Raw genomic sequence first — 26,681 nt, forward strand, 5'->3', positions numbered from 1 at the left:
AGGGAAACTAGACACGTGGTGAAGGCTAAACTTTTAAGCTACGGATAATAATAGTTAAGCAAGCCATCAGACCTCAAAAGTGATGTGTGGGGAAAATTTGTTACATTTTATTGGGTTATTTTACGACGCTGTATCAACATCTCAGATTATTTAGCGTCGAAATGAAATGAAGGTGATATTGCCGGTGAAATGAGTCCGGGGTCCAGCACCGAAAGTTACCCAGCATTTTCTCGTATTGGGTTGAGGGAAAACCCCGAAAAAACCTCAACCAGGTAACTTGCCCGGACCGGGATTCGAACCCGGGCCACCTGGTTTCGCGGCAAGACGCGCTGGCCGTTACTCCAAAGGTGTGGACCAAATTTGTTGCAAAACGAACATAAATCATCACTTAATTTCGTTGTTTTAAGTTATTCTTTTTTACTTTAATTTTCGAACCAAAGACAATTGAATGTAGTAGTTATCCTTGTATCATTTATATTTTACATCCAAAAATATATTTTAATACTTAAATTATTTAAGTTTCGTGTTTTGTACAAGATGAAAAACGTACAACTAATTTTCATTGATACAGCATTTCAAATATGAGGAGAAAGTAAGACTGAGCATAAAATATAGCAAATAGAATGACAAGTCAGAACGAACATAAATATTAGGGTTCTACATTTTATCCTTGATTATCCGACAGAACATATCTAACTTATTAGATCACAGTAAATAGTACTGTAGGTTATGTGCGCTTCCGAGTAAATGCAAACGATTCCCGGTTGCGTTCTGCGAATCTTCTTTCACGCGAGCATAGACCGCTCGTGAACATAATTTAGAGCTCTCTTCGCTCGCTCGAAGGAAACACCCTCGAGTACGGGACCTTCGAAGAAATACGTGCGAGCGATAATGGAGATCTATTTTCCAATTATATCTCATAAATCCTTTCTGATATACTGCTTTCAATTTAAGAATGAGTCTTGCAGCGTTGAAATATCAACGGAAGAAGTTTTATGTCTATCAACTTCGGTAAATTTGGGTAATTTTCGGTACCAAGTCCGGAAAGAAATATGAGTATGAAATTCGCTTTGTAAACACTCAATTTATTTAGAAAATTGCACCATTTTTAATATTATATTTAAATATTTCAGGAAATCGTCAACAATGCCACTGTTGTACGGATCAGTATCACTGACTCTTATTGTCGTCTTTGTGGCCTTCTTCATCTGGTTGTACTTCTACTTCACGCGGAACTTCGACTTCTGGGTAAAGCTCGGAATTCCGTATGTGAAGCCGGTGCCTTTTCTGGGAAACTTAAAAGATGTAATGCTCCAGAGAATTGACATAGCCCACCACCTCAAGAATCTGTGCGATGCGCACAAGGTCAAGGCCTACTTGGGGATATTCGCCTTCGACAAACCCGCTCTCATCGTCAACGACTTGGATCTCGTGAAGAAGATTGTGGCGCAAGACTCCCAAAAATTCATCGATCGCATTATTGACGTCAATGCAGATATAGATCCTGTGTTCGGACTTGGAATCTTCTCTCTAAAAGGGAGGAAGTGGAAGCACATTCGTATGAATCTGTCACCTGCTTTTACATCAGGAAAGATGAAGATGATGTTCTACCTTGTGGAGAACTGCGGAAAAGAGCTCGTTCGCTGCTTGGATGCACATAGAGGTACAGTTATATTTAAGTTACTTTTGGTACAAGGGATTAATCTAATTGTACGTTACTGTCGTTTCTTGCCTTGACAATTCATTATAACCAGCACTGTTCATCTAGTTCCACACCTCCTGCAAAAATAGCGACTATTAATATCACTGAAATACGATTTTTAGTTTTCAAAGTTCGTAGACAAATCTATCTACACGGCATAACAAATATTAGCTACTCTTAATTTGGACAGTGACATTATTTATTCAGGGCCAAGTGTTTTTTACGTACCATAAATCTACAGCCTACAACGTGGGGTTCCCAAATCTACTTTAATTCCGAAATTATTGACGATATGGAGCACGTAGAAGCTAATTAAATTAAAGAATTATGGACTTTAGATACAGAAAATGAAATATAACTGTTTTATCTAGACCAGGCATATCAAGGACACGGGCAAGGTTACGATTGTTATCTATCAGGGCAGAGTGCATTTTGCGAGCGCTGTGGTTAGAGTGCACGTTGCACACTGCACAAAAATTATTTCACATTATAACACAAACAATAAGAAATATGACTATATTCTGAATGATATTACCCATCCATGAATAATGTGAAGTAAGGTATATCTTGACACCATTTCAAAATTTTTATATACTGACGAATGTTTTCAAAATAAAACTAAAATAATTCAAATCGGTTTTGTTTTTACACAAATATCCCTATAAATATCCGGGTTTGTCACTATTATTTCAATATTCTACATTTTTTATGTTCTCTATAAATAATTCTTCCAATATCAGTTTTGTTCGAATCTGGAGTCTATCTTCATAATGGACTCTATGTGAGAATCTGCCAAATGTGGTGTTAGCCTAGTTTTATTGAGATTGATTTGTGAAACAGATGTACGCACCTAAAAGTGCTCCCAAATATTGACAAACTTACGAGCGGCATGGAATTTAAAGAAATAAATAATAACCAGAGTAAAGGTTGTTAATTCTTAAAAAAAACCACAGCGATATAATTTATACATAGTTAGATTTAGTAAAATTTTGGACTAATAGTTTCAAATGTTGTGTGTGTGTGTGCGCGCGCGTGCATGTGTGTGTTTGGATACAGAGTGGAAAGTAATTAAACCGACAATCTCCGGGGGATTGTATGGGACACTAACACAAACACTTTTCTCTAATGCCATATTGTGCTGTGAGACACTATTTCGCGAGGGCACCAGATCTTAATGTGACACAAACCATTGCCATGCTTTATTGCTTGAGTCTCTTATGAAACATTTACACATTCAAATCACCGAAAAAAAAAACGTTCAAAAACATTTACACACAAAAATCGCTGCAAAAGAAGTTAAAAAACTTTCTCAATTGACCTGTACACAGAGGTTACATCGGCGGGACATGGATTGTCTAATGCAGTGAAATACTTCAGGATTATCGTTTATTTCCCCTGCTGCAGCAAATATCTGCACCACCAGGCCGGTTTAATAAAGCACTGCACTGGGTCAAGACGTACAACAAAATGTGAATTTGTAGAGTCGTCATGAACTGAAGAACGCATACTTCTGCCGGTTTAATAAAGCCTCTGAGAAAAATATGACATTAGGGGAGAAAACCTTTTTTTGGTGTCCCGTATAATCTCCCGACGTCTGTCGGTTTAATTATTTTTCACGTGTTGACCACAGGTACCCCTACTTCCGGTTTCTTACTGGAAATGGTACTACCACCGATCGATTCTTTATATAGGTTTTGGTCATCAAAATTTTTTCGAGGAAAAAAAGGCTGTTACGAGTAGTCTGAAACATCCTGTATATATATAAGCAATCATTTTCATCCTATTGTCTTCTGTGACGTTCTTGCATTCATAATATTGTAATATCGCAGTACATTAAATTTTTTTACAGAATATGTGATTGCGGCTTGAAATCTTGAATAACCAATAAGCAATCTTCATGCTAAGATCGAATAACAGCTACTGCTGATTCTAGAACAAGTAGTGCACTTTGAGTGTCAATTAATAGTCTACAACTCTACATAATTACACTGATGTTCCTAACGTAATTTAATCTTATAATGATAAAAAATGGATCATCTTCCCATTAATAAAAGTAAAAATATAAAAAAGTTAATTAATTCTTCCCATAGTTGTCTCATGAGTGTTACGAGTAGAGACGGGATTTTCATGCACTATCAAACCGTAAAATATGCAAGCATGCACTATCAAATGGCCTGATATGCACAATGAAGGAAAAAAAAAAAACATTGAAAATGTGCACTATAAAAATTGAATCTTACATTTTATTTTCGAATGGCACAATGTACTACTAACAGTCTTTGCAAATTTCTAAGATATTCTTTTCCTTTGAACCACTGTGCCACAAAATCTCTTCTCGAACATTTAATCGGGGGCATTACAATACTTCACAGATCACCACAGAACACAAATACAGTAGCTAATTCACAAAACACCTGTACATGTAGCCTACCAGAGACCTTCTACCTATCTGCCTTTCCAAATTAAAGGCAGGTTAGGGGAAGCATGTTAGTGCTGTTGTCGCCAAATTACAAAGTATGGGAGGTAGCAGAAGAGATATTCTTCTAATAATAATTTTAGCCTCAGGGTAAGACTTGTGTAGAACAGGAGTGTGGAATTCCAGTGTGACAGTACAATGAGAGGATTAGCTGATAAGTTTCAAAGTCCTCAGGTAGAAACCCTGCAAACCATCAGCATTTCACTTATATTTTTCAATACATATACTCAAATATTGTAAGCTCAGAAATACCAAACTCTACGAGGAAACATTTATAAAATGCAGTATGATGCGATTTAATATAAAATATGCAATGAAACTATAAAAATGAACGTAATATGCAACATAAACCTCAAAATATGCATTATGCATTAATTTAGCACTAAAATGACCAAAACAGGCAAATATGCGAAGTATACATATTTCGAATCACTAAGCCATGAAAGGGATATTTACAAAGTTTGAGAACTGTAGCATGCTTATACAAAAACCTGCATTTGCATGGAAATCCTGTCTCTACTTATGAGGTTCAAACCTGTATTCGGACAGTTGACTAAACAACAACAACACCCCAACAAAATAAATTATACACGTCATCGTGTTGCTTTGGCACTCTAAATCAAGCAATCATAATGTTTTGTACCACAGATGTAGTTATTCACCTTTGCCACTCCTCTTGCGGCGAAAAAGGGAAAGAGTGCAGACGCCCGCGAACACGAGTGCTTACACTGCGGGCGAAGTATACACGACAAGCTGATGCTGACATGACTGATCTAGATAAATATCGTTGGATTTAGGTTAGTCTTTAAAGAGTTTATGAGCAAAATTAAAAATGACTACATTTTATTATGGACCTTAGTATTTGTGGGGGAAGTTATTCATGAATTTTTTTTTTAGTTGTTATTTAACGACGCTATATAAACTACGAGGTTATTCAGCGTCGATGAGATTGATGATAGCGAGATGGTATTTGGCGAGATGAGGCAGAGGATTCGCCATAGATTACCTGGCATTCAACTTACAGTTGGGAAAAACTTCGGAAAAAACCCAACCAGTAATCAGCCCAAGCGGGAATCGAACCCGCGCCCGAGAGCAACTTCAGACCGGAAGGAAAGCGCCTTAATTGACTGAGCCATTCCGGTGGTTTGAAACTTTTTAGACGCAAAATTTCGCATCAATCATTTTAAAGTGATTTCATATTTGTTGACTGAAATAACTTCTCTCACCACATAGCACTGACTTAAATCTGCTGGGAGAGTAATTCATAAACTTTTCAGACAAAAAAAAATTCATTTTAATCTGGTTAAAAGTGGTTTCACATTCCTGTTGGTTTGAACCACTTCTCTCAGTGCCGGAGCTTCAACTACTTCTCTCACAATCAGTGCAAGAATATTAAATCATATTTCAATAATGTTGAGTGTGAAACCAAATTCATGTTGATAGTTTATTGATATTCATCCACAAAATGAGAACAAATAATGCAAATTGCAGTTATGATTTGTGTCTTCTATTTCAAATCTTCAATTGATTTCCCAAAGAAATACACGTCGTATGGAAAACAATCTCGTCATGTACTTATATGGAAGTATAATATGATATTCTCCAATGTCCTCCACTAGTGCGGAAAGTACTGTGTCTGGTGGAGTCTGAAGAAATGTAGTAATTCGTCTGTCAGTTGCATAAATTGATAAAAATAAATAATAATTTTGATATCATTAATTTCAATAAAATTTACAAATAACTTTAATATGGGGAAACAATTCATAATTTGATAAAAATTCCATCCTCATAATATCATATCACTGAAACATGCAATTCATGATCTCAGCATTTTATGAAAGATAGATATACATCTTGATTACACAACTTTTAACACTATATCACTTCGGAAAACGTAGGCTATTATTTGTCTTTTTTGTGTTAAATTTTATATTACCTATATAAATATATAAAATTTAATGCAAGAAAAACAAATAATACATTTTCCGAAGATAGATAAATACGAGGAACAAATGTGGTGCAAAATAATGGTAAGAGAGGAAATATTTCTGGATTGCATTGTACGAGGATAAGCAGTTTTTTATATCCGAAATTAAGTTGTTTTGTAGCCGTTTAGCATTCACGTTCAGTCGTTACAAAGAGAATCCTTCTATTATCAAGTGAAATTACTTTCCTCAAACTCACGTTACAAATGCAGCATGACAACAGCAATATTAAATAGGCTATTAATGTTACTTAAGGGGACACGTCACTAAAAACGACAACTTTTTTCCACAACATTTTTTCAACCAAATTTTGAGTGCATATTATTTACTATGTACAGGACTAATAAAATGAGAATTTTGAACTCCCAAATGTTTATGGCTTTTTATTTTTTTCTATTATGTTTAGAAATATTTTCAAACCCAAATTTTTATTAGATGATCTCAATTTTCTAGCTTCGTTTATTCAGTTTGGAAGATTTATTTCTCGAAATTTTAAAAATGTTATTTTTCCTATAATTAATGAAAAAATATTAATGAAATAAACTAGCAGAATTTCTTACAAAATAAATGCACAGAAACATGCAGCTACCTCATAAATATTTGCAGTAAAATGTCAACCAGATTGATTAATATTTGGCATAATAAGTTGGTGTTGAGTCAAGGAAAATAAACTTCCGGGAAAATGGATTTGTAAATAAAATGATTATTTATGGAAATTAAAATTCTACTCCACTACATCTATCTAGTAACTACAGGGAGCCAAGTTTAGAACGAAAAGTTGCTAAATCCATTTTTACTTTAAAGTCCCCACGTTTCTGAAAGATAATCCAAAATCTTATTATTAATACATCCGCCTGTCATAACAGATGACCATATAGGTCTGGAAAACAATTTCAAAAAATGTATGTATGGAATAGAGAGAAAAATCAATACAATATGTAGTAATCACAGTACAATATGCAATTTAGAAATTTAAAAGAATTAAACAATATTTAAATGATTATGTAAAATGCCTATAGATTTCTTTAAGATATTTAAAGTTTGTTCATGTGGAAATCTCCACTTCATTCTTGCAATGCGTGTAACAGCTGACAGCTGTTTTGATAATACTGTTACTGTCCCACTTTTGACCGTTTTGTTTTTAATAATAATAATAATAATAATAATAATAATAATAATAATAATAATAATGGATAACAAAATTTAACTTTTCTTCTGTCACGGAAGAGAAAACACTGGAATTCAATGCATTTTTTCATGCTGAATATGAATATAGCAAGAAAATTGTCAGATGTGGTCTACTTTTCTTGTAATTTGAGAAAGAAATCAATAGAAATAGAAGTTGTATTTTCCTAAACATATTCGGCTGGGCTTACCTCAACTATTATTACAGACGTCTCTTTTTAGCGTTGCTATACTGGACCTCGGGACCATTCCTCACCACCGACCAGCAATAATCAGCTAACATGGATGTACTCCATTTACCCTGGTATCGTCTTTCAAATGTTGCAATTGTCTTGTGAAAGCGCTCTTCATGTTCATCAGAAACTGCACCATAATTTTCAGGGAAAAAAGTCCAAATAAGAGTGGAGAAAGTGTATCTTCAATGACATATTGTACTCCATTTGATGATAATTGGGCAACGTATTATCCACTATTTCCCTGTAGTTTGGCGCACGACGATTCCTAGGAAATATGAGGCGACCGTTCTGAAAGTTCCCCAAGCAGCATGTGTTTTTCTTGTCAGAACTTTATCGAAATGTTTATCTGAAAACAGTTCTCTGACTTGGAGTCCTATGAAAATTGATTCTTTAATTTTAGCTGTACTTATAATTGGAAATTTTTAATGTAAATATCTGAAAGCTGGTCTAACACGATCCAATGCTTTTACGAAATTTTTAATCAGTCCCAGTTTGATGTGTAACGGAGGGAGCAAAATTTTTCTAGAGTCAAACATTGTCTGCTGTTTTATGGTCTTCGTTCCTGGTTCCAAAGTTTCTCGAAAAAGCCTGTCTTTCCTTTTGTAGTGCAAAGGCTTAGCCCGGCTGCCCGATTCACATAGGAAACAGCAATATTAATTGTAAACACTTGTTGTAAGCCAACAAGAATCGCAACCATCTTTAAGTCACCACATATTTGCTACTTAAATCTGTCATAATTTATGTAATTTAAAATATCTCTCAAATTTTGATATGTATTTTTCATATGGACTGCGTAGCCAATTGGAACTGAAGGCAAAGTGTTTCCATTGTGCAAAAATACAGCTTTAAGGCTCAGCGTGGAAGCATCTAAAATAGCCTCCATTGTTCTGGTGTGTGTCGGATATTTATGATTTATCACTATGCAGAATTAAAAATGAGTCTGCTGACAAAAGAGACGTATATATGGTTAAGCACAATACTACGAAAATAATAACGGAAGTGCGCACAATGTGCAGGATAATATATTATTTTAGCTTTCGATGCTGCAGAACTTGGTCAGTGAAACTAATCGGTTTTTACACTCCATCATATGGTATCTTCCACATAGTTCGTCACACAGTAAACACATGCACTCTTCGTTCGGGTCGTGAAAGCTGGTGTTGCGGCATATTTTGAAGTGAAAGCCGTGGGTCGCAAATCTGGTTACCAGATGTCTCTGTAGGTAGATGGCCTCCTTCCAGTCCTCTCTGGCCATGGCGTCCGTGACGTAGAACTCCTCCCATATTTCTGCTTTCTTACGTTGGTGTTCGAGGACGGTGCTCTCGTATGCTGATGTTGATGGCAGTAGGAATTGCAGCAGTAGTTCTTCTAGTAACATAGGTTCTCTGGTTAGCTCATAGACGATTCTGGATGGTGCAAATCTGGACAGGCCAAGTACCCCGTTTCAGATATGTCGCTTTCATTTTCTCGAGGTCCTTCAGGTTACCTTTAGTGAGATATTGCCAGACAATATCGAGGCCATATGTGATGATAGGCACTATTTTAACCGTGAAGATTTTCATCGCCGTTTCCAACGAGATCCTGGTTAGGTACTGAATGTCGTTCATGGCGATCATAGCCCCTGCCACTCTGTCTTTGATGTGGGCTGTGTATGTCGATCCATTTTGTTGCAGGGTTATTCCTATGTATTTAAAGGTCTTTACGTAGGTCAGTGGCTCGCCCTCCAGGTATAGCATCTGCTGCCGCTTGTTTTCCTCCTCTTTTGAACGTCATCGCCACTGTTTTTGTCCTGTTTAAAATAAGGTCATTTCCTCTGGCCCATTCTACCAATCTGTCGAATGCTTCTTGCAGTGTGTTTCGTGATGTGGATGCCATGACCATATCATCTGCATATAGATAAGTCGTCAGTCCTTCTGCTTTCGTTGCCTCTACTAGTCCTGTGTCGCTATGTTGAACAATAGGGACTGAGCGGATCCCCTTGAAGAACTCCTGTTGTCTGGTCGATCGGTGTTGATACTGTTATTGTGTCGTCGATCCGAATACTATTCTCCATCAAGATGTCCCTTATCAGTCTGGCTATGGGGTTCCTCCTTCCTATCAGGTTCTCTAATTTGGCTATGAGTTTTGTGTCGAACGCCCATAAACACCGTGTAGACTTTCCCCTTCGGATGGTGGAGCGCTTCTTTTATATTTTCTTGGAGGCATTCCACGGCTTGTATTGTGGATCGGTTCTTTCTGAAGCCAAATTGTTCTACTAGTATATGATGGTCTACTAGTGCTGTTATTCTTTGTGCGACGAGTTTCGTCAGTATTTTCAGGAGTGTGCATTCCAGAGCGATGCCTCTGTATGTATGAGGGACACTAGCGTTGCCTCTCCCCTTATATAGCGTTTTAATCTTCGATGTTCTCCAACGCTCTGGAATACTCCCTCTCAACAAGCATTCATTGAAGAGGTCCGTCCAGACTTTTATGAGCATTACTACAAAAGTTTTATGAATTTACTTCAAAAGAATCATGAAAACCAGTCTCCACTCAGCAACGTCTTGTATCTAAATAAACAAACAATCCTTTACAAGCAAACACAACTCCTCAGGATCATAAATCTTTCTCCACATCTCCTGTGTAAGGGATTTGCTGTGACCTTGACCGAGAAACCGCTGACGCTCTTTCTGAAATGAGTAATCCCAGACATATGCTATACATTGAAAACCAGACCACTGCGGCCATTTTTACTGTCATATTCGTCATTAGCGATACAAAATTAGTCATAAATCGCTTTTTTTGTTTCCGTAACTTTTAGGCTGTTGTCCAGTGTGATAATAAATGTAATTTCTATTAACAACGGTGACTTTTTCCACTAGAATATGTTCAAGGGGGCTGACGCGAAGCTAAACCTTCAAGGGTCTTTCTCCGTTAAACTCTTCCACGATGCTCAAAAATGGAAGTAAATATAAGTAACTCATTTGAAAAGATGCAATGCTAGTATTTCGATAATCAATTAAGAGAATTGTATTATTTCGATGTATACAAATAATTTCATTTACGTATGCTTGGAAAATAGACAATAGCAACATCTATAACAGGATGAAACAATTGAATTGAATTGAAATGCTTAAAACTTCAAATAAAATAATGTGTTTTCTTGGTGGTAGTTGTTCTTTTATCGTTTTCTTTTCTTTGCCGATTATGTAGTTTCTGTTCCTTATTTAAATGGGCATTTCAGATTCGCCAGTCATGGTGCGGGAGACAATGGCGCGTTACACAACCGACGCCATCTCGACCTGCGCCTTGGGCATTGAGAGCAATTCGCTGAAGAACCCCGACGCCGAGGTGAGGCAGCAGATGCGTCGGGTTTTTGACCACACTGTGCGCAAAGGAATTGCAGTCCTATTCATGTTCTTCGCACCAGCACTGCAGAACTTCTTCCTACTCAACTTCGTCGAACATGAGACGGCCAGATTCTTCAGGAGCACCGTGTGGAGTACCGTACAATACAGGTACAGTCATGATAATAATTCTACCATTCTTTTTATTATAAGTTACATGCAAAACCGCACCTTTGGATGAGATATGTTTATTATTCTGATTTAGAAGCTAAAGTAAGCAATATTTGAAAATCTTTCAATCACATGCAAGCATAATTCAAAATTTAGCCCAGACATGAAATTGAAAATTTATTTTTTAAGATGGTGACGACTACCACCACCACCATCATCATCATCATCATCATCATCACCATCATCATCATCTTCTTCTTCTTCTTGTTCTTGTTCTTGTTCTTGTTCTTGTTCTTCTTCTTCTTCTTCTTCTTCTTCTTCTTCCACAATGAACACATATTTGGTTTAATGGTTGCAAGCTGTTACAACATTGTTAATCTTAGTTCTCCCTTAACCTCATAGCATATTTTTCTCATATTATTAGTTTCGGGAACCATGTTTATTCTGTGTTCCATTATTTCGATAATATAAAATCGCTTTATTTTGTATGCATTTTTTTACTTCTGCTTTGGACATAAGCGTTTAGTTAACTCCCTTAATAACAGTAATCTTTCAGTTGTTACCCTTAACAACACGCTAATCCCTTATTCATCTGTCGTAAAAAATCTTGGCTTCTTTTTTGATAATAATCTAAGTTGGAATTTTCAAGTTAAAGAAACGATAAAAAAAATCTGTTCCTCCATTCACTGTTTGAGTTGCTTGAGAAACTTCTTGCCCCAGCAACTAAAACTTACCCTAGTGCAAACCCTAGTAACGCCGCACTTCGATTATTGTGACGTTTTGTTAAGTGACCTAAGTTCTGAATTGTCAGTTAAGTTACAGCGAGCTCAGAATATGTGCGTCAGATACGTGTGCAACATCCGACGGTATGATCACATATCACCGTCCTTCGCAAGTCTCTCGTGGCTCCGACTTAAAGAACGTAGAACTTTACACTCTTTGTCTTTACTCTTTCGAATTCTGCACACTTCAACACCAAATTACCTTTCGTCTCGTTTCTCTTATCTATACTCTAGCCACGACGTAAAAACCAGATCACTTATCTGTGACACGCTAAGTATACCTCTTCATAGAACATCTTGTTATTCATCATCTTTTACAATATCCACCTCGCGTCAATGGAATTCCTTGTCACAAAGTATTAGGGGCTGCAAGACAATAAACACCTTTAAGAACAGCTTAAAAGATAACCTTATTAGCATTTCACTCCAATCATACTGATTTAAACTATCACTGACTACATTGTTACTTTTTTCTTTAGACATCATCCTGATTGTGCTGTATTTTAATTGTCTCGTAATAATCTCTTTCTATTATCTAATATTATTTGAAATATATTAACATTCTATGTATTTTAGTTTAATTCTGCTACACAGTTTATTTCAGTGTTTAATTAATAGTTCATAGTATTTTGTTGTTTAATTTGTAAATAACTTTTGTATACATGTAACTCTCATCTAAATCAAATTGTTGGATTCTTTGTAAGTTCATGCATATGTATATACACTTTTTGCTGGTTGAGTGGAAGAGAAGGCCTTACGGCCTTAACTCTGCCAGCTAAAATAAATCATTATTATTATTATTATTTAGGACACGTAAGGCTATTCTAAAGTCACGAAATATTTTAAAGTTCCGTTATTTTGTTAAAAGTAATTTATAGAAATATAATAATATACCTATAGTTGCGTTCGTAAATGAATGGGTATCACTCATGTATAAAAAAATTTTTAAACATTCAGTTATGTCCACGAATTTTCCCTATATAATTAATATCCACTCATCTAGGGAATGAAGAGCATTTGGAAGAAAATCTTGCGGACTACATTAAAATGGTTTACAAGTTTAAAAAACGACGACAATTTGCACGGTTCATATCTCATTCCTAGAGATGAAGCAATTCCTTCATAAACACAATACCAGCGTGACTCGAGTAATTGTACATGACGTCAGAGGGAAGGAGTTTAGAATTGTTTTCTGTACTGTCTGGTTACAGCAACAGTGCTGAACTGTGGTGCTACGTGTCCAGTGCGGTAGTCGATTTCTAACCTGTAGTGCTATATTAAGTAATTCTAATATAATTTGGCTTTAGTTGAATTGTACACTCCGTAGAGAACTACCAAGAGTAACAACTTTACATTGGTTATATTTCACTCCAAATGTTCCGAAAATGTAGTGCGCAACGTTTATGTTCCACCGAAGTATACTGTGTCTGTATGTCTAAAACCTGCTTTTGTTTACACCTGTCCGCTGTGCAGAGTTCAGACACACCCACACTGTACGGTTGAAGCGTAGGTAACATCGTGTCCTTTAATTCTGTTTATTTATTTAAAAAAAGGCATCTCGAACACGAATTTTCTAAAATCGGTATGTATGTGTTATAAGCAAGTAGGAGCACTATGACTCTCTGGAGCTTCTAGAACTTTCTTGAACATGTTGGAACTTTCTGAAAAATTCAGGATGTTTCTACAAGTTTCTGGATTGTAAAGCCTTCTGGAACCTTGAGGAACATTCTAGAACTTTCTAGAACTTATTAGAAGTCTGTAGATGGCGTGATGATATGAAATTTCTATTTAATTTAACTCGAGTTATCCGCTTTTTGTTTTAAGAAACTGGAAGACTTGCGCAAGTGAAGTTTTACAAAATACCTAATTTAAGTAATACAAGATGAAATTCCCGAGCATCTATTCTTATATACCATAGAGAAGAGACTCAATACTCGAAATTTGTAGGTTCGTCTCTTATAGATGGGCGGACTATTGGTTTGCTGACCAAATGTACAATGCAGCTGACTGTCAAAAGCTATGTAGCAGCTTGCAGGTTCATGAAAAAGGCATTGAAGTCTGTGAAAAAGTTTTGAATCAAGAACCATAGAGACAGGAAATTCCCAGAACAAATCAGTGTGCAGAAGGGAAAATCAAGTGCCTTCAAGCTCTTTATGATGTCTGTAAAGAGGAGTAATTTCGGCTTAGATTTATTTTGTCTAACAAAACATAATAGTTACATATTATGCTGTAATTATGCTAAATACTCCACAATGTTTTTTTATATAGCTATTGTAATTTTATATGTTTTTTTTTTAAATTCCTTATGCCATGCTATAGCAATAAACTGTGCTATCAACAAACAGTGCCTCAAAAACTGAATACATACTACACAATTACATCATTAGAATTAAAAAAATAACGCTTTTAAAATATTTTGATTTCTTAGCCTATAAGCGTATAGGGTAACAATGAATTTTCGGTTTGGAGGTGACCTTTTTCAGGAAGGTCTTATGAGCAAAAGTTCATCGATTTATGATACAGGAACATGGGGTTACAAAATAGTCATAACCCTAATGGTGATAGACGGAGGATCCAACAGGTGGCAGATACCTTGTTTAGTGAAATGCATCCAGCAAGAAATATTAGTCACTCTACAGTTTCTAAAATTCTACCAAGTTCAGTAATATTGAAAGTGTTAAAATAGACCGAAATCTGGAAGACCAAAACAAGTTACAGATTTTTAAGGAACACTCCATGTTTTACTATCTGTGGAAGATAACCCGAATTTATCAACTCTGTATCTTACTACTGACTTTGATGACTGTCAAAAATCTGTAGGAAACTTAATGAAGGCAGATAAATAGCACTCATATAAAGTACATCTCCTCCAAGAGCTTGTTGAAGGTGACATTGACAGAAGTCGGTTCAGTGAAAGTCTCTCTAATATGATAAACCAGAATCCCAAATTTGTGACGAAGTTTTTACCCCTCAGTGGCGTTATAAATTGTCACAGGAGCTGTCAGTGTTTCCAAAGAAAGGACATTAGGTGAGGGACGTTAGGTGACAGAAAACCTCACCGAACACGCTATAAAGCTGAGGGGGCTGGATTAATAGATAACCATATTATACAGTCATTTTATACATGAAAATTTTCAAATCTAATTTGAACTTTCCGCAAAATAAGGTAGTCCCGGGCGGCATAGCTTTATTTCCGGAAGAGCCAAGACCAATAGAAGTCTTAAACTGACAAACATCCGAAGTCAAAATTTACAAAATTCGACTTTTGCCTAGCAAATGTTGTGTTTTGCATAGACTTCCATCTATTAAAATAGAATATCCCCACTCCACTTCTAAGACCTGGTTGCAGAAAAACCGATCAGATATGATCTACGATCAAAGAGGGTTTGATTCGCTATCAGTTATATTTTCGTTGCAGGAAGAACAATGAGCATTTGATTGTAAATCAATCTTCCATCAAATTTTGTCAACGGATTTTTGCTGACTAGTGACTAATCACTGATTATTTTTTACTTGTTATTTAAAGACGCTATATCAGCTACGAGGTTATTTAGCGTCGGTGGAATTGGTGATAGGGAGATGCTTTTTGGCGAGATGAGGCCGAGGACATCCGCCTTACGGTTGGGGAAACCTCGGAAAAAAGACCCAACCGGGTCTAAGCGGGAAACAAACTCGCGCCCGAGCGCAACTCCGGATCGGCAGGTTAGCGCCTTAGCCGACTGAGTTACGCCGGTGACTCTGATCATTGATGAGGTGTATGTTTATAGTGAAGTTAGGCTTATAGTAATTTATATACGAAATAGTTAAAGTAGGTTGTTGTATTGTTAAAAAAATGACCTAACACAGTCTTCTGATGAACAAATTTTCAAACAAATTCAATAAATATTTAGTAAATATTCATAAACGATGTCTGACGTCATATGGTGAATCACGTCATGATTTCCGACAGAGACCCAAAAACTACAACTTTTTTTCTGCTTCACCGACACATCATCCGTCTTCTTACTTACTCACATACTTACAAATGCCTTTAAGGAATCCGGAGGCTCATTGCCGCCCTCACATAAGCCCGTCATCGGCCCCCATCCTGTACAAGATTAGTCCAGTCCCTACCATCATGTCCCACCTCCATGAATTCCATATTTATATTATCCTCCCATCTACGTCTCGGCCTCCCCAAAAGTCTTTTTCTCTCCGGCCTCCCAACTAACACTCTACATGCATTTCTGGATGGTACAGTACATGCCCTACCCATTTGAAATGTCTGGATTTAATATTCCTAATTAAGTCAGGTGAAGAATATAATGTGTGCAGTTCTATGTTGTGTAACTTTCTCCATTGTCCTGTAACTTATCCTCTTAGCCCCCAAATATTTTCCTAAGTAGCCTACCTTATTCTGGAATACCCTTAGCCTGTGTTCCTCTCTCAAAGTGAGAGTCCAAGTTTCACAATCACACAAAACAACCGGTAATATAACTTTTATAAATTCTAACTTTCAGGTTTGTTGATATCAGACTGTATGGCAAAAGCTTGACAACCGAATAATAACAGGCATTTCCCATATTTATTCTGCGTTTAATATCGTCTCGAGTATAATTTATATTTGTTACTGTAGCTCCAAGATATTTGAATTTTTCCACCTCTTCAAAGGATAAATTTCCAATTTTTATATTTCCATTTCGTACTGTGTTCTGATCATGAGACATCATCATATACTTTGTCTTTTCGGTATTTACTTCCAAACCTATCTCTTTACTTGCTTGAACTAAATTTTATTTTCTATTAGATTTATAAAGCCCTCTACGATGTTTAATAAGAGTACTCCATTTGTTCTTTACTCAACTGTTCGAAGATATGTCTGAACCTCACAACTGATATCAAGAAAGCAACAGTTATGAGGCAACTAGGCCAGGATATAATGGGGTAGGGTGCGCGCAACAAACAAAACAACCATAATCTTCGAGTAATAAGACCTTAAGACTCATATAAGATTAGCTTGTCACATGTGCAATTGACATACTTGCAGATTTCAAAGTTTGGCACAACCAACTCCGCATAGAGAAAGGTCGGGTTATTAGGTCAAACGTTATCTTTATATGACATCAATATTATCGTCCCACTCCAATAACCGACATTTAGAATTTATAAACATTATTAAAAAATTTATAGACTTATGAAGAAATTGGATTTAAATAAGACAGAACCAAATTCTGTTTTCGTAGATGTATATGACGTGACAGAAGAATGCATTTCTTGACAAAATCAATTAAACTACGACGATTTTAAGCATATTTTATCATAATTACATCGTTATTATATAGGCCCTACTGCAAAATTCCTTGTATGTTATATATATTTTAACAGACTTATAACTAAACCTAGAATTCTTATGTAATTTTTTCTGGTAAACATAGCTGCTTTGGTACTTACGCATAATGCTTTATGATAAATGTAATGTTTTATAACTGAGTTAGGACTTTTTTTGTTTTCCTCTCGTAGGAGGATTTTTGTTCTATTCTGTCTTTTTTTGGTGGGAAGGTATTTACGTTGAATTTTGGTCACAATGTTCATTATTTCGTATATTTTCCTTTCAGATTTTCTCCACACCTTTTTGTCATTAATACCCATTATTTTTGTACATGTTTTTAATAAGTTCTAGACATTCAATAATATCATTTTAATGTCCACCTCTATATAATGGACCAGTACAACCACTCCTTGAATATAGATTCGTCTGTAAATACCTGCTTGTTTGATGCAAGTAATCACAGGGCGTTTTCGGACATATTTGAAAGATCATAAAAAAAAGATTAAAGTTTTAATATATATATATATATATATATATATATATATATATATATATATATATATATATACAATATGCACAGATGCAAAGATATAGGTTCTATCCAGAGAACAATTCTGTGATAGATGGAATAAGAATACAGGTCAACTTCAGGCAAAATCAGAATAAGTTTATATTTCACATCATAAACTGGATACCTATTGGTAGTAAAATAGGCACAAGTAAAAAATAACACGTAAAGCTAAATTTTGTTAAATTTTAAATATGTTATAGCTAATCTTACACGGTTTTTTCTGTACTGTAAAAGTAATTATTTTTTTACTGATACTGCCATCAAAGAATTTTTGCGGGAGGCAACTGACAGTGATTTAGTGACCAGTGAAATTCTGTATTTTAAGTTTGCCCCTATTGTTTCAGTTGAGCTAGTAAGGAAATTTCGGTTTATAAGGCTTTGTTAGGCAGCAATTGTCAGAGCTCCAATTTAGAAAACTTATATTAGGTGTTTATTGTATACTGCAATTCAGTAATTGAAACTGCAAATTAATAAAGACTAAGTGAGTGGAATGTACAACAGGTAAAATAATTATTTATGTACAATAATTTAGATAAACAAAATGCAAAATAAAATAATATATTATATTTCAATTTAGGCTACTAGAATTCAATGATGACGAATTTATTATTAATAATTATTAGTGTAAATATTAAGCAGTACAAAAACTCTATTCCTACTATGCTAAATGCACAATATAAAATCTGTTTTAGATATTATTAGTTTTTATGGTATTTTATGTAATGATTAATAGGTCATAAATGCCTTATTTCGAGGACATTTTTGATAACATACAGATAATCAAAATACTAACCCTACTTATTACAATATTGATAGGTGTACGCCAGGAAACAAGTTTCGCATAGTACGACGCCGTTCGGAAAGTGACACGAGAAAGTAACAAACAGCCCTCTTTGTGGTGATTCAGCGGGCCAACTTTCGGCAATAAAATCTCGCCACTTATACGCACATTACATTACATTACAGATGTAATTTATTAGCTTATTGCTGGAAGTATCCACAATTTTCTCGAAAGCACATTTCACATATTTACAACGCTGGATTTCGTCTCTATCGATAGAATGGACCTAGACACGTCATCGTCCAGTTCATTGAATTTATGAACTATTGTTTTAGAGAAAAAAGGCTTTAGTTTGAACAATTCCGTCGCTTTTTGCAAGCTGATGTCTTGTATATACAGAGAGAGAGGCAGCAAAAAGTTGCCGCACTATGCAGGGGACGCCGGGGAACAGATTGCCCGCAATCCATTGCTCGAGTCTCCCTCGGTAGCGCAGTTGGTATAGCGCTTGCCTTCTATTTCTATGCTCGAGATTGCGTGTTCGATTCCGACCGAGGTCGATCGCATTTAAGTGTGTTTAAATGCGACAGGCTCATGTCAGTAGATTTACTGGCATATAAAAGAACTCCTGTGGGACAAAAATTCCGGCACACAGGCGAGGCTGATATAACCTCTGCAGTTGCGAGCGTCGTTAAATAAAATATAATTTACATTTAAATTTTCCATTGTTCGACTCACGGAACCTGTAGGACTGCGGGCAGGCGTTCAGTTTCATTACGGTAGGCCTAAAATTCCCGAGTGGTGTTGCATTACTACACTTGATATTGAACTTTTTTTTTGCGATTTTTTATTATTTTAATATTTAGCATGTATTAGCAAATGTTAATATTAAATTGATAAATCGTAAGATTGAAAAATGAAAACATTATTTATTGTATTATTTGTGTTTTTTATGTTCGCTATTAGTATGTTGGTCCCGCGCCGTGGCGTGGTGGTCTAAGGCATCCTGCCTAGAACTCGCGTTACGGAATGCGCGCAGGTTCGAGTCCTCATGGGGGAAGAAATTTTCTCATGAAATTTCGGCCACTGTATGGGACCGTTGCCCACCCAGCATCGTGATGCACTTGCAAAGCTACGATAGGTAGCAAAATCCGGTTACGCAAACCAGCTATAACGGCTGGGGGCCTCATCGTGCTAACCACACGATACCTCCATTCTGGTTGGATCATTGTCCACCTCTGCTTCGGCATATGGCCGTGAGGCCAGCAGCTGGCTGGTCGGTCCTGGCCCTTCGTGGGCTGTAGCGCCACGGATTATTATTATTATTATTATTATTATTATTATTATTATTATTATTATTATTATTATTATTATTATATTATCAGTATGGTGACGTACAGTATTGCACAACGGAATTTTTCTAGTTGAGACATTTCTCCTAAAGAAGAAATAGTATAACTGTACCGTATGCAAGTTTCTAGTCAATTCCGTGACTCTGCAGTGCCTTCGAGACAATACATAACCAAGGTATTCAGAAAATGACAAGAAAAGGGATCTACTTTAAACAAAAAGAGAGAACCACAGAAAATGGTATTAACAGAGGAGAAACTTGCAGATATTGAAGCAAGAGAAAATATTCACGCCGATTGGCGCAGGAGTATTGTATTTCACAAAGATCGGCATTACGGGGACTGAAAATGCCACTTTTTCATTCTTACGAAGTATCAGTGGTTCATTAGTTAACATAACGAGATCCAGCTGCCCGCGTAAATTTCTGCTGTGGGGAACTTTAAAACAGAAAGTGTACAAGAACTATCCACATGCGCTTGAAGCCCTGGAGAATGAAATCAGACGAGTGATATCTGAAATTTCAGAGGAGGAGATACGAGTGTTTCGGAATTTTTTAAACATGATGCACCGTTTGTATCGAGAACGCTGGACATCATTTCCAACAGCTGCTTTGATGAAAGGTAAGATTTACATCAGTTTTCAAATTAGCCTAATTCATCCATTCATTCGTTAAGTAACTCTTACCTAATAATTTAGGCCCTCCGTAATGAAACTGAATGCCCGCCACTGCTACCGTTGAGTCGCAAGTCTCGCTTCAACCACGGCAGAGTACGGTCGAGGTTACGTGAGCTGTTATCTAGTGAGTTCGTGTACGCGGAGTGTGTGTAAACTATAAGTGTTGTATTAAACCGAAGTATTTTCGTGCAGTGTTTACATTCTTACGAATACTTTCGCGTGTGTCTTTTCTTCATATTTGAGAAAAGTGACAACAGGAAAACCAAACATGGCTACAATTCGACGACTTAATACAATTATTAAAGTACAATTTGACGGTAGTGCTACTCGTCCTATGGCAATGGATGTACATCTTCGGATACAACAAACTCTCAACTTAACCACCGAACAGGTAGATATGTTGCAATTAAATACACAAGAAAAATCATTATATATGAAAGTGATATCGCCCACGATATATGAAAAACTAATACACAAACATGAAGGTACAACAGATTTCAAATATAATAATGGTGAACAAACACAAGTGAAAGTAAGCAAGGCAGATGTTCCGTCCGTAACTGTCCGAGTGTTTAATTTACCCCCGGAGGTGCCGAGTTCATTAATTCAAACAGCGTTAAATACGTATGGTGTAGTTCATTCAGTGAGACAAGAACAGTGGAGCACAGCTTATCCTTTCCCAGTTAACAATGGCGTTCGTGCGGTAAAAATGGAAATTAAGAAGCATATTCCAGGATCGATATCCATTGCGGGATATAACGCACACATCACGTATGTGGGACAACCGATTTTATGCTATGTGTGCCATGAGCCCAATCATAAGAAAGAAGACTGCCCTCAGAGGAAAACCACCATGAATATTAATGTCAAACAACGACAACTGTTATTAAGTGGCATTGTTTCGGGAACAGTCATACAGCAACGTGAGGCGCCACATGATGTGCAAACGATGGAACGTCCCACGGAACGTGAAGCACCTGTAGAAGAAGAAACTGACACCGCATCAGAGACTGAGGCCATAAAAACAGTGACTATGAAGATGAACAAAATATTATGGACACCACAGAATATACAGCAAATTATGCAGCTGAGGTCGCACAGGATAAGGAACAACTTACAGTTATCGATGATGACATGGAAATAACAAATACTTCATCTGGAATAAAAACACCTTTGGATCTTGGAGAATCCACAATTGATCGCGAAGAAAACCAAAAATTAGGGCAACCTACTGAAACACCACCTAAGAAACTTAAACCTATGGCGCAACATGAGTGTACACGGGACCCACGTCTAAGAAGTCGCGATGATGGGGCGGTTCCTGGTAGCAGCGCCAGCGAAAAGAACACAACAAACACGTATCTTAGCAATAAGATCAAGAACAGTCCAAGACCTCACCCCTACGCAATCTACGGTCGTACCAAAGAGGGCAGTAAAAAGGACGGTGCTGATGGAAAATCTCTTCCTAAAGAAGATAAAACCAATAGGACTGGAGACTTCCTTACCGACTGTGAATCATAAACATTTTTGGACGTAGAATATGCAGACAGGAATATCCATATCGTACTGCAAGTCAATACTTGCACTACTTTATATACTTCAATATATGGTGCTACTACGAAATTATGCGACACTAAATATAAATTGTTTACAAAGCAAAAATAAACAGTCGTTACTAAATGCATTCATAAAACAAAACAGTATAGATATGCTACTGTTGCAGGAAGTGAATACAGAAAACTTTGATTTCATAGGACCGCAATACGATTACGTTGTTAATACTGGTGATGAAAATAGTGGTACGGCAGTTATTTATCGTTGTGAACTTGCAGTAGATGCCATTGAAAAACATCCAAGCCGACGAGTGATATCCATGAAGGTTAATAACATTTAGGTGCTCAATGTATATCTTCCTTCTGGAAACAATCATCGCCAAGAAAGAGAAAGTTTTCTAAGTCAGGAACTCCCTTTCTTCCTTCGCCACAGATATGACTGTCTACTGATAGGTGGGGACTGGAACTGTGTGCTTCACGCGAAAGATGAAACGGGGCAGTATAATCCATCTCCAGTTTTGACTAATATGACACAAGACCTACAATTAGTAGATACTTGGGAGCTTCTCCATGGTAATGGAGTAGAATATACGTTTCGCTGACAAAATGGAGCATCTAGATTAGATCGATTCTATATCACCAGAACACATAGTAAATATGTCTACCGTATACAAGTTTTTCCCACGCCATTTTCTGACCATGACTGTGTCCTCCTTTCACCCCAGACTGATATTCCTCTTCCCCTGTATGGTAAGAGCTTTTGGAAACTGAACAATACCTTACTATATATTCCTGAAATCAGTGAATAATTTTCTCAACATTTTGAAAAATTAACAATCAGAGCCAACAACTCCAAACTCAACATCCTGCAAACGTGGTTAAATATTATAAAACCTGGAATAAAAGCCTATTTTCAACAAGCAGGTATCATTCGAGCCGCAGAAAATAGGGAAACATTGAACTCTTACTATCAGCTTTTAAACGAATTGTATGATGCGCAATAGACAGGTGGTAATAAGTGGCAAGAAATTTTAAACATTAAATCGACTATTTGTGCTCTTCAACAAAAATTCGTGGACGGTGTAAAGATACGTGCGAGAACGCCAACAGTAAGCGAAGATGAAAGATGTGCCCTATACCATCTTGTAAAGAAAAAACGCAACGCTAGGACTAAACATATATCCCACCTCCAAACAACGGAAGGAACACAATTAACATCTAACTCAGACTGTATTAAAGAAGTTGAAACTTTCTTCAAATCCCTTTATTCTGCATCTCCCACCTCTGTAACGGAAACAGACACTTTACTCAAGCATGTGAACAGATACTTGAATTTGCAGCAGCAAAGCGATCTTCAGTTACCAATTACAGAAGAAGAAATTCTCATGGCAATAGAAACTGCACCCAAGAATACTGCCCCTGGACCTGATGGACTTACATATCAACTGTACAAAATACATTGGACTTTAATTAAAGACACATTAGTTGAACTGTTGAATTACATTTTTGATAGTGGGATTGTAATGCTTCTCCCGAAAGTTACACAGCCACGTATAGTGTCGGACTATCGTCCAATCACTCTCTTGAACACAGACTATATGTTATTTATGAAGATACTAGCGAACAGATTAAAACAAACCTTTCGAGATATTTTTGAAGTAGGCCAAACTTGCAGTGTACCGGACAAATCAATACTTCATAACCTTGACACCATTCGTGATACAATTTTACATTATGAAGAATTCTCGGATGAAAAAGCAGCACTGTTATCAATAGACTTTAATAAGGCCTTTGATAGAATGAACCATCTCTATCTGCAACGTGTTACGAAACACTTCTGTATATCAGACAAAATTGTTAATGTTGTAAGAAGCTTATATGATAGTGCTAACTCCAAAATTCAAGTGAACGGTTTCTTTACGAAACGTATTTCTATTGCATCATCGGTACGACAAGGTTGCCCGCTGTCAATGTGCCTGTCCGCTATTGGTATAGAACCACTTATTAGAATGTCACATAACATTTTACAAACTGGACGAGCCACATGCTCCATGTTCACGATCAGGGTATATGCAGACGATGTTGTAATCCTTCTCCGAAATGAAGAAGAGTGCACAAAATTACCACAGATTCTACAGGGACATCATTTTATTTTTTACTTCAATTTTTATTGTACCTGAGTTTTTTAATGTACTTCACTCCCACCCCTTCTACTAATGAAGTTCAAACTGTCCACACAGAACCAAGGCCGCATATAGTAAGCAGTACTGAGTTAGTGAGTAGGCTATAGTACGTTCCAGAAATATGTTCGCGTTTTCCAGTGACGAAAGAGCTTTCAATATTGAATCATATTTTCGCACAGGTACTGTCCGTTTGCCTACGTCGCATCCCGATTTCCCCCAGCTGCTTCTGTTCGCCCCTCTGTAAAAGCTGGGGTGTCTTAGCTTTTTTCTGAAAACATTAATTTCTGTTAGGAATTGGACGTTTACGTAATGTTATACAACTGTTTAAAATAACTTAAATAAGGACCTCGTTAAGTAATTAACTGTCACGTGATTTCCCCCCTTTCTACGATCCTGCGACATAATCACTTGGACGGAAAGTAAATAGCATGTCTGAGTAATTTTATCTGTGCGGGTCGGGCAGAAGTTAAGTTTTAATTTACAGTACGTAAGGTACTCTTTTATAGAGTAGGTACAGAATTATTTCAACATGAGTTACTAGTACAAAGGACGAAACTGCCAATTGGAATTAGATGCAATAGTCTATAGTGCGATAATATGCACAAAAGAACTGAAGCCTGTATCGAAATGAACGGCCACCATTTTCAAAAATGTGTTTAAATATTCATATTATGATTATTTTCCAATTTAATTTTTTTTCTCTATAGTGTATGCTAATGTGATGTAGACAGTATAATATACACTGCATAATGAATACGCTTTCATGGATAACTCAGTTCGTGAGTAAAAACACTTATTCTTAATACAGTAGCCTACTGTATTTTGATTAAACAAAAACCTAATGAAAATTATCGAACTCAAAATCGCGATATTTCCTAGTTTACGTAAATGGATGAACTATTTTTTTTTCCCTCCTATACCTAGTAGAGTGATTTGTTTGTGTTTTACGCCAGTATCATCGAACTACAGTCGTGGAAAGGTATAGCAAATTGTGTTTCCGGTTCTCTAAAGGTATAGCCAGGTTAATATTAAAAATGTCAGTAAAAATAAAATGATGTCCCTGTACAAACATATAGTAATGCATCCTGTGCACAAATAAATACACAAAAGTCATCATTAGTACCATTAGGTAATTGGCCTGCTACACACACTGTAAATCATATCCCTATAAAAAGAGAAGCAAAGATTTTAGGAATAACAGTATGTGCATCCTTCAAAGAAATGGTTGACATCAATTGGTCCATTACGTCTGCAAGAACTCGAGCGTCCATATTTCAGCATATACACAGAACTTTCAATCTCTTTGAGAGAATATGGCATATAAACGTATTTTGCCTGTCGAATTGTGGTATGTAGTACAGATTTTGTCTCTTCCGACAAAATACTCCACAGTGCTAGACCGAGCAATAAGATTCTATGTTTGGAAAGGATATTTTTACAAGCTTTCGAAAACACAACTACATCTACCAAAAACGAAAGGAGGTTTACAGCTGACTGCAATTAAAGAAAAAAGTCAGGCTCTTTTGACACAGAATAGTCTTCGTGCGAAACAAGATGAAAGCGACCCCATGGACAACAAATTCTGGCAAAAACACATTCCACTACTATGCAGTAAAACAACCATCTTACCGCAGTCGCTGAAAATGATTTGGGAAGCAATAGAGTCATACTCCCCAACAATAGCCACGAATGACAAGAATCAAAACACAAAGATTATCTACAGTTTCCTCATGAAGAAAAATGTGCAAATTCCACGTATCGTGGAAAAGTTGCCAAACCAAAGATGGGGGAATATATGGCGCAATATGCATATGGCAAACATCCCGACTGCATGGAAGACAACAGTGTATTGCTATCTCAACCAGATTATACCAACTGAAGAAAAGAGACATCGTCATAATTTAACAGATTCCCCTGCCTGCAAAAACTGTGGGTGGTTGGACACACTGAAACACCGTGTCACAAACTGTGGTGCTGCGAAAACCATATGGGAAGCAGCAAAAGTCTTACTAGTAAAAATATGGCCAGATTCGCAAATACATGATTGTTTCCAAACATTATTGGTATTAGACCCACCAACAAAACAAAACAAATTTGTAACTATATGGCTTGCTTCAGGTTTCCTGCACTACCAGTTGACAAAGCCCCTACACAAAATCGAAGAATTCTTACATATGTTGAAAGAACTGGAAACGAAGAACGATAAGTCATCCCAAATACTAAAAGAACTCAGACTATTAGAATTAAATAGATAATAAGATGAAAAGAAAATTCATGGCTCTTTCCTTTTAATTTAGAATAATGTAAAAAAAAAAAAGTCGAGCAATGGATTGAGTACGTCCCTTGCATAGTGCAGTAAATTTTCGCTGCCTCTCTCTGTATATACCTGTCTGCTGAGCT

The 26,681-nt window shown here is 36.5% G+C and overlaps 1 protein-coding gene across 3 annotated transcripts in view; it reads left to right on the forward strand.

Moving 5' to 3' along the window:
• LOC138711913 (cytochrome P450 6j1-like) overlaps window positions 1-26,681 on the forward strand; it is an 81,458-nt gene that overhangs the window by 25,970 nt on the left and 28,807 nt on the right. For all 3 annotated transcript variants that reach the window (XM_069843215.1, XM_069843216.1, XM_069843213.1), the window contains exons 2-3: window positions 1,134-1,663; window positions 10,808-11,081. In XM_069843215.1, the coding sequence (XP_069699316.1) occupies window positions 1,147-1,663; window positions 10,808-11,081 (791 nt within the window). In that variant the 5' untranslated portion in view covers window positions 1,134-1,146. The remainder of the gene's footprint in view (window positions 1-1,133; window positions 1,664-10,807; window positions 11,082-26,681) is intronic.

Source organism: Periplaneta americana, chromosome 13, assembly GCF_040183065.1.
Source record: "Periplaneta americana isolate PAMFEO1 chromosome 13, P.americana_PAMFEO1_priV1, whole genome shotgun sequence".
Taxonomy (NCBI): Eukaryota; Metazoa; Arthropoda; class Insecta; order Blattodea; family Blattidae; genus Periplaneta; species Periplaneta americana.